Genomic DNA, 10,458 nt, shown 5'->3' on the forward strand with positions numbered 1-10,458 from the left:
ATTTATTTATTTTGTTTATATAATAATAATTTATTTATTTTATAAATTTAAATTATATGATGACTTAAAACATATTAACAAATGATAAATAAAATATTAGCTCACTGTTATAATTTAGATCTTTTGTAAAATTTATATATATATGCATGAGACTTTAGAATATTATCATTATATTAATTTATGTAATTTGGAATCAGACATTTTAGTTTATTTTTTATTTCACTCTAATCACAATATATCTTAAATTATACATAATCTTAATAAATATACTTATGTATTTAAGACAACAACCAACCTAAAATGCAAATAAGAAAATGAATCAAAAATTAATATATTTACAAAAAATAAATATTATAGTTGAATTCAAATAAATAGACAGAATCCAATATGTCCAAATGACAACTAAATTGACTGTAAAAATAACAAAATCAATTAGATAAATATTTAATTAAAGTAATATGATATAATTAATATAAATTATACCTAGAAATTATAAATTAATTTTAAATTAAAAATAAATATCAATTAATTATTATATTATATTTATTTTATAAATATTTATGTCCGTGCATGAGCACAGGAAAATCACCTAATTTAATAAATATGTCTAAATGTTATTATTCATTTTTATTAACGCATACATGTACAGTAATATGTTCGGACAAATAATATTTTGGGTTTATTGAAATACCAAGCTTAATTACATCATTCAGAAGTTATTTCTGGTTTTTGTTACCCCATTTATCTAGCCTCTTGGAAGCTTCTTCAACCTGAAACAAGCATTACATTTTACTAGTCTACAAATGTAACAAATCAATGAAACTTAGATCCAAATGGTAGGCAAAACATAAACGTGGTTCGTAGCTTGATTATTTAGAAATTTAGAGTGCTTACTTCTTTTGTCCAGTCTGTTCTAAGTATGACCCAGACCAAAATAACCGTTTGTATAAGCGTACCACCAATCATTCCCGTCCATATACCCTGAAACAAGTACAAATGCTATCATTAGTCTTTAGCTACTATTCTCACAGCTGATACAAGAATTGTTAGATATTAAAACAAACAAATGTTAGCTATTCGAAAACAAAATAAAAACAAGAGAAGTATCTTGCCTTGGCATCGTACTCGAAGTAAAACCCAAAGAGAATCCCAATAGGAATTCCGATAATATAATAACATCCAACGTTAACTTTCGCCACAAACGTTTGCCAACCGCATCCAACCGCCACACCTTAAAAAAAAAAATCAATTGTAAGAACTAAGAAAAGAGTCATTTATATACTTTGGTTTGCAGTGTATGAAACTTTAATATGTATTCACCAGATAGTACAGGTTGGATTCCATTGAGAACAAGCGTTACAGCCAAAAAGGGGCAAAGATCAGAAACCGCAGCTGAGACTTCTAAACCTTCGGTGAACGCGTAGCTCAAAACGTCACGGCACAGCCAAATTATAATGGCTAAAATCACACTTGTGATTAACGAATATATGTTGACGATGATTACAGAAAACGCTGCTGATTTAGGGTTCCCAGCTCCTAGTTCATTACTCACTCTTACACTAGATAAACATTTTAACAACAAATTTATTTTTAAACTTACGACAAATTTATTTTAAAATAGTAGCTCATAAATAATATTTAAGTGTACATAAATGATAAAACGTCGATAAATTTATTGAAGGAGATAAAAAAAATTTGTAAACGAGAAGATAAATTGGTTAAACATTCGATTTTATATAATCAAAATTAAGGAAAGGAAGTTGGAACAAAACATACCTAATCGCTGCGTTGAATCCAACAGATATCATAAACGCCCAACCTGCAATCGTCAAACTGAAACACAAAATAATATGAAAACTACTCTTTATGTTTTCCACATGTTTTAGACAAATGCACAACTATTATAATTTTATTACATTTTGTTTAGAAAGTATTCTTAAAATATAAATAAAAATTATTCGAGCAAATATAAAATAGACTATAAAATACTATATATTGATTACACATTTTTTTAATAAAAGTAAAAGCTACCTAAATATATGAAAATATTATACATATATTGAAACATCAAAAAATCTCTAAACATTTTACATTTTGAAACTTAAAGAATATATAATATTGTCAAAAATTGAGTTTAATACAACACTAGAACTTGACCTACACACCCGCGCGGGTATTTATTTTTATTTTTTTATAAATAAATATCTTTTTTATAAGTGATAATCTATATTTTAAAATTTACCTGTTTAAATAAAATTTTAATATGACATTTCTAAACACAATAATTTTATAGTTTATATTGAGTAATTTTATTTTATCTTGTAAGCCATCAATTGTATCATCCATATTTTTAGAATATGACATGTATATCCACACAAATGTCTTTTTATTTTTTATGGATTAAACTTTTATGATAATTTATAATAAAATTATTGTATATACTATTAAAAATATATGGTGCCATATATTTTCTACTTTTCAGTGTTTGTCATACTGAATTTTTTATTGTTAATTATTGTTGTATATACTGAATTTACAATGGACTACTATTTATATGAAAATATATGTAACATAATATATTTACATAACGTGTATATATATATATATATATATTATAAATTATTATTTTTATGTGACTTTTATTTTAATTATTACTTATAAATAATAAATATATAAATATATAGCTTTTAAAACAATATTGTTCATTAACTATTTAAAGCTAGGTAGATAATTAATAAGAAAAAAATCCAAAAGGGTAGCTTAATTAATATGAAATTATCAAAATAATTAATTACCATATAATGAATGTATTTAATTATGAAATATATATATATATATATATATATATGGAATTAATTATTTCCAAAAACACATCTATATAATAAAATAAGAAAAAAAAGAATACTAAAAGCTAAGTTTCTTAATTATTGTTTCCATGAGTTTTTACTTTTTAGTTAGATTAATTAATAACTTCAATTGTATGCTATTGTAAGTAAGTTAAAAAAAGTAAGAGATATTTTATTTTGTATTTCTCTTTTAATAATATAGATTATAAAGTTTTAGCTTTTCAGTATTAAAAAAGTGCAGACATTATATCCAAAAGATGCGAATGCTATCTTTTGTCAAAATAAGAGATGCGAATGCTATCATGATTTGGTACAAGTTCCGAAATTGAATGGCTCCATTTGTTTGGCAGGAGTATAAAGAAAAGTGGTGAGGGCATAAAACAGAAACGGAAAACAAAGAGCATATTGGCAGAGTTTTTCAAAGTGGGGGTTTCACCATTAAAATATTACTGTCATTTAAATTTAAATGTGAAAAAATTCTACAAATAAAAAGAAAACAAGTATTTTGGGTGTTTTGACATTTTATGTGAGTCTCTCAGATGAAAATCTTTTGAGAATTTCTTAACTTCTTCTCTCATTCTCTACTATTTCTTTTTGTTTTTTAATATTTTTGATGAAACAAATCTGGTGAGAGACTGTCATTGTGGATACTTTAACAGTAGAACCAAACCAAAATAATCTGTTCAGTTTGATTTTGGACATCGATTTTATGTGAATATCCAAATAACTTAAAAATAGTAAATGTATTAATCATCTTTGGAAAATTTGTGTATAATTTTGGTGTTTCAAGTATATTATTAGTATTTCATGTTTTTTCAAGTTTAGATTTTTGAATTTTAAATATATTTATGAGTTAAGAGTATAATTGTATATTTTGAAAAGTGAATATCTAGATCAAACTATATTTAAAGTATTTATCAGTTTCAAAATTAAAATAAAATTGACTAAAAAATGAATACTGAATGAGACATTGTGAATATCTATGTAGTTTTTACTAAAAGATTTGAACCCGATTGGCTTTTACCTAAATCTGATTTGAATACCTGACTGTGCAGAATTTTTATCTTTTTTAAACAGAACGCTGGAGGAATAAATAAGCTAGAACAACTGTGGCACTAGATTAATCTAACTAATGGAATAACATAGTACAATCTACACACACAAAGAAGAGCTTAACTAATAATTGGACTAATAAAAAATGTTTTTGTTCAATTCCATGTATTAATACTTAGTAGTTTATCGAAGATTAAGACAAAACCGGGGAAATAGGACGTATAAATATATTTTTTGTATCTAATAAGAGTAAACTTTCATTTTAATAACCAAACTGACTTTTGTACTCGTACAAATAGCTTTGTTCTGTGTTACAAGAAGTGTTGAGGAACCATTTCTAAAATCATTTATCCAAAGTCTATAACCATGCGCGTCGACGTCTAATTTCATCAGATCAATATTGTTTGGTTTCGATGAAGAGGCGAAATATACTTGACAATTAAATAAAGATACATATATATAATTGTCCTTTGAACGGAAAAAATAAAAATCTAGTCAACAAATAGAAAACGTATTCACAATATATTTTCTCAATTTCTAGTTCAAAATATATTAAATGAAATATTAGTATTTAATTAAATAAAATTCTTAAATATTTAGAACATCCAAAACAGTTCGTAGTTTAAGTAAATCTAAAATAATAATAACAATAATAATAATAATAAAGGAATAACAAGAAAGAGAAAAAAAAACAATTAGGGAAAACCATCTCTTGGGAAAAACAAATGACAAGATATTCTAGATGACATGTCTTTCATTTTCTTTTGCTATTATTGATTTTAATTATATTACTAGATTTCGATTCGTGCAACCGCACAAATTTTTGTTTTTATTTATTTTTATATAAACATTTTGTTTTCAATATAAATTTGTATATATTATAATATATATGTCTACCAATCTTTAAAACATAATAAGTTTACAGTATATTTTTTCATTGAATATATTGTTTCAAACTTTCAAGTGTATTTGTATCTTCTTCTATATATATTTTGGATTATTATTTCATTATTAAAATTGTAACTATATATATAAAGATTAGTAAATTATTATTTTATTGTCATATTCAAAGATATAGTAACATTTCACAAATTAAGAAAGTTTTTTAAAAATTAAAATTTTCGCTTCATAGATTTATATTATCGAGTAAATAATTAAACATTTGTTTTTCTTTAATTTTTAAAATAAACTATATAGTTTTAAATTTGTTTTCATTGGTTTAAGGTAGTAAAAATTAATCATTGTTAGATAATATGATTTTTGTTATTAAAAAAAAGCTTTATAATTTAAAAAATTAACATCGACAAATATTTAAATAATTAACATATGAAAATATAGTATTACAACATAAAATTATATATATTTAATTTACACTATCTATAAATTCATTGGATTATCTATTGTTTAAATCAAATTATTGATAATCCAATAAAAATTTCTGGTAGGCCCAAAATTTAAATAATAAGATTAGAGATTAAATATAACATGACTTTCTAAGAATATGTTCATTAGATCTATTTTTTAAGAAAATCACATAAATTTTATTCAGTTTTCAAAAATAATTGAGAGATTATTCAATTAAAAATTAATACTTTGTTGCCACATTAAGATAAACTCAACTTGAGAAATTCACACTAACATTGCTCTAAAAAATAACCCGTTAAGAATAGTAAGGAAAATAGCTAACCAAAATGTACTCATTCTACTTCACATGATCTATGTTTTAAAGTTTTTACACATTAATACATATCAAATTTTGATTATAATATATTTTTTAAATTAATAATTTTTTAAAAAAATTATCAATAAAATTTAACAAATACAATTAATTTTTCGAAGTCTAGCTACAATTTACTATTACTTGATAAAAATACTTTGAAAATATTAAAAAAAACTCTTAAAACTATTTTTTTTTCTAAAACATAGATCATTTTGAAACTTAATAAGTATTATATGTTAATATAAATTAATTACATATGTGAAATTTAATATTAAAATGATACTTCAACTTTAATTACATATGTGAACTTTACTATGATATTTCATAGTGTCATATGAGATTTTTTTCCTTTTTCACCTTTTTATTTTTTATTACTTTTTAGTTGATATGAGAATTATGTGGGCACAAACCAAAAGTATTTGTCATTTTTGCTATATTAGATACGTCAAATTTAGATTTATATTTGGTTTATTAAAAATAAGTATTTGCAATTTCAACTATTTGCTAAAAAATGGCATATATGCACGTTACTTGCTCTATTTTACTATTTGTTACAAGTAAACTAGTTACAAATTACTTGATAATTTTTTGTAAGTTATTTGATAAATTATTTATTTATTTTAGCTACTTATAAATTTGCACATGAGTATGATACAGGTTTAGTTAGTTCTAATTCAAAACTAAACAATTCTTATATTTTATAAGAAGTTTTTCTAACTTTTCATATGTATTAAATCAATATAGAATAACATTAGATTGGAATGAGAAAATATATTTATCACATATAGTATATAAAAGAAAAAAACTCTAAAATTTATCTATAAATATACTTTTTGTTTAATTCATTACGTTTAAATGATTTATTTTATTATATTTAGTAAAAAAAAATTGTTAATGGGTAACAAGCCATGGATAATACGCCAACAACACCAAGTAGTTAATTTTTAATATTGAAACATCTCTGGTGATTTCAATTAGTTGAAACAAACGAGTAGATACTCGATTTGATCAAGACGCGTACTCAATTTTTTTTTTTTGTTGAATGAATATGAGTACTCGACTTTACTTGTCAAGTAATTGTGTCTACCGACTGCACTGGATATGTGACTAGAATAGGTGAATTTATATTTTGAAGGAAATCAACATTTATTTTGAAGGAAATGTTCTTGGTCAAAAACTTACCAAACGGAGAGAGAATCAAGAGCAAGTTCCGGATTCTCGAGAAGTCCGGCAAGAAGAACCAAGATCTGAAAATACCAAGTCTCAAGGCAGAGCATCACGGCAGAGGCGGCGGACAGTTTGAAGAAACTCGGTAGCCCCGAGAACGCCTGCACACTAAACCCTCCCCACGTCTCACGACACCGTTCACTCGTCACTATGTAAACACACTGAGCCGCCACTATAATCCACCACGAGAGGCTGAGCACGAGCGACGCTCCAAGAAGCCCAATCCCAAGCTTGTATATAGCGAGCCAGCTTAAGAGAAGGTGAATGAAAAGAGTGGCCGTTGAGATGTAAGCACTTGGTGCAACGATGCTTTGCGACTGGAGGAACTTCTGGATAGGGAAGTTTACGGCGTAGGCAAAGATTTGAGGAATGAGACCGTAGACGAAGAGAGACGCGGCGGAAGCTATTTCCGGTGACTGTCCGAGGAAAAGCAAAATGTTTTCAGAGAAGACGTAGATTGACGTTAGGAGGACGCCGGTGAGAGTGAGCAACACGATGGATCTCTGGAGATAAACGCCGAGCATCTCGTATTTTCTACCTCCAAACGCTTGTCCACATAGCGTCTCAACCGCACTCCCCATTCCTAGCTACACATTTTCAAAAATCAAAGTTATTACAAAAAAATCCCAAAATCCATAACAGCAAAACACATGTGCTGCTGGTTTTGGGACAATCTGATGAAACATTTGTTTTAGCACTTAATTTCAAATGCTTAATATATATGGATCAGTAGGCCTTCATGTTATCCGAAACATATGTATATGGATCATCCGGTTTTTAAACCTTAACTGTTTCAAAACCTTAGATTTAAGGACGGTCGCAAAACTTAAAAAACAGTATCATTTTGTTACCATGAGACCGTAGGCGAAGACTTGTATTCCGCGGTTTCCGAGAGAAGCGGCAGCGAGTTCTAGGTTTCCGAGATGGCCGGAGAAGATTTGAGTAGACATGGACATGAGGTAGTTTATCATGTAGACAATCACAGCAGGGGCAGCAAGCTTGAAAAGAAGCTTGGTTTCAATCATTGTGGCTTTACGCAGGCGGAGAAACAGGGGAGTTTCAACATCGGCCAGCCCTCTCTCTAACTCGCAGTTGTTCGACTCCGGCAAAGGAGAAAGCTGATCAGGCTGGAGAAGGGGTTGGTATACGCCATCAGTTTGAGCCGAGTCCATGAGATTTTGCTCGGCTTAAAGATGAATAAGTCTAGTGTATGTCTTTTGTTGTGTGGCGGTTGGCGGCTAATATGTACACTCGTGATTATCACTTTGAGTATGTTCTTTCAGATAAGATTCTAGTGCTTGTGTAAGCCCACGTCGATTCTTTTCATTACACATCATTCTGTTTTTTTCCCCCAAAGGACATACAGTTAAGGCTCTACATGTTCGAATGTTTTTTTTTTTCTCTACGTTATTTTCTTTCAGTTGATGAAAACAATACGTCCTCTATGATCAAACTTATTATTTTGGAGAAAATGATTCTAACTTGTTTTACAAGCAAAATAACAATTTTTGAAAACGGAGCCGTCTAATATCACTTTTAAAGAAAAAACTGGTTATACAAAATTGTGAGAAATTTTTAACGGAAGAAAATGTTGGTCCAGTAAAAGAAAGATAATTGTTATAGATGCAAGCACATCCTTTTACTTTTGTAACCAATTGATATGGGCGAGTGATTTCTTATTGTTGAAGATTTGTTTTGTTATTCTATACAAGGAAACAAATCATCTCAAGCATCAACCCTATCACTGTTTCACTTGGTCACCCATAGGAAAAACAACCAATTCATACTTCAATAGAACTTTCAGGTCCCGATCAATACATATACTGACGACATATGCAAAAACATACATAAACATAGATTTATTTTAAATTACATACACGAACTAATAAAACTAGGTTAAATCATTCGTTAACTTTTTTTTGTTAGTCAAACGTTTGTGGATGATGACATCTCCATTAATTGAGGCTTACTTAGAGCTGAACTGTCAATTGCGGTTTAAAATAATAATTAATAAACTAATATTAATTTTATAAAAGAAGTAGAGAGGGAACCTCGAACCCAGGTTGACTGAATAACTCTTCTAATGCATAGCCACTGCGACCAACACAATTTTTAACGGAAGAAAATGTTGGTCTAGCAAAAGAAAGATACTTGTTATACATCCAAGCACATCCATTTATTATTGTAACCAATTGATATTGGCGAGTGATTTCTTATTGTTGAAGATTTTTTTTTGTTATTCTATACAAGGAAACAAATCATCTCAAGCATCAACCCTATCACTGTTTCACTTGGTCACAATTCCATTAATTTCCAAGGAGTCCTTATAAGAAAGACAACTGCTTAAAAGTAGCAGAAAAACTGTTATTCTCGCAAACTTAATCTTAATCTTAATCTTAATCAGCATGGGTATAATTAATCGGTAGAATACGAAAAAATTTCATAAAAAGTATACACAAAAAATTGTGCTACATCATCATAATGTTAGTTTCTTTGAGAAAGGGATCCCCCCTTCATGTGTTGTTAATTCTACAACTACCACTTACATAAATATATGGTGTTTCCATTAATCAACTACCCAAATTAATGGAATTGTGGACAGCCTTGATTTGATGGAAAATTTAAATGAAACTATTAAATCCCAACCAACATAGTGGTGTGTGCAATTTATGATTTCAGAATAACCATTATATTTTTCTTTATGGGAGAGTTAATACGAAATACATAGATAGAACTGTTAGTGAAAATATAAGCAAAATATCCAAATGTCTAGGATCAAATTCTCAGATGGACCACACTGGTAAAAAAAATCTGATTTAGCCCTCTTTTATTTTTTTTTATTTTTTTACATTAAAATTTAAATACAAAACAAAGGTAAATAACTAAAAAACCAAAAGACATCAACTTATTTACTATTCGTGCCACTATTATTCGACCTGTAATTTGACCCAATAACCCGACCCGGTTGTAACCCAAATTCTTTTTTTCTTCTTCCTCTTCCTCCATTTATGTTTCTTTAACTTCTTCACTTAAAAGCAAAATCAAAAATTTTATTCAAATATTCGTTGATTTTCTTTTTCTTATCTCAAATCGATCAACCTATAGTCATATTTAATCAATTCTATCTTATTCGAAATCAAATTTAGTGTTTTATGTTCGAGTTCATGGTGAAGAAAAACACATAATATTACTAGTACAACTCAAACTAGTACAATTTAAACTAGTATAACAACTAGTACAAGTCAAACCAGTATAACCAGTACAACTAGAACTAGTATAACATGTACAACTTTGTAATTAATATGGTGATATTTTGTTTTTTGTTTTCAGTGTGAATGATGCTATAAAATATAATATAGTGGAACTAGTGAGACATGTTGGTCTAATCTTTCTCCGATTGAATGTGTCAAAATACATAAATAGTTTATTTTCAGTAATAGTTAATTTGATAATGATTTGTTTACAAGTTGTATTAGTTATACAAGTTGTACCATTTCCGAAAAAATTCAACATCATATTTTTGGTCACAAAGCCGAAGAAAGTAAGCCTCAGAGCCGGAAAGTTGCAGTAGAAAGACATTTAGAAGAGTATGCAAAATATTATATAAGAATC

The 10,458-nt window shown here is 27.6% G+C and overlaps 1 protein-coding gene across 1 annotated transcript; it reads right to left on the reverse strand.

Annotated features, from left to right (window-relative positions):
- Nucleotides 1–602: 602 nt before the first annotated feature.
- Nucleotides 603–8,267, reverse strand: LOC106358309 (protein DETOXIFICATION 40-like). The gene is made up of 7 exons (XM_048737389.1): nt 7,698–8,267; nt 6,802–7,433; nt 1,777–1,833; nt 1,321–1,559; nt 1,113–1,231; nt 895–981; nt 603–770 (listed from the first exon to the last, which is right to left on the reverse strand). The coding sequence occupies exons 1-7, from the start codon at nt 8,016–8,018 to the stop codon at nt 717–719; spliced, it is 1,509 nt and encodes a 502-aa protein (XP_048593346.1). The 5' UTR covers nt 8,019–8,267; the 3' UTR covers nt 603–716.
- Nucleotides 8,268–10,458: the final 2,191 nt, after the last annotated feature.

Source organism: Brassica napus, chromosome A1, assembly GCF_020379485.1.
Source record: "Brassica napus cultivar Da-Ae chromosome A1, Da-Ae, whole genome shotgun sequence".
Taxonomy (NCBI): domain Eukaryota; kingdom Viridiplantae; phylum Streptophyta; class Magnoliopsida; order Brassicales; family Brassicaceae; genus Brassica; species Brassica napus.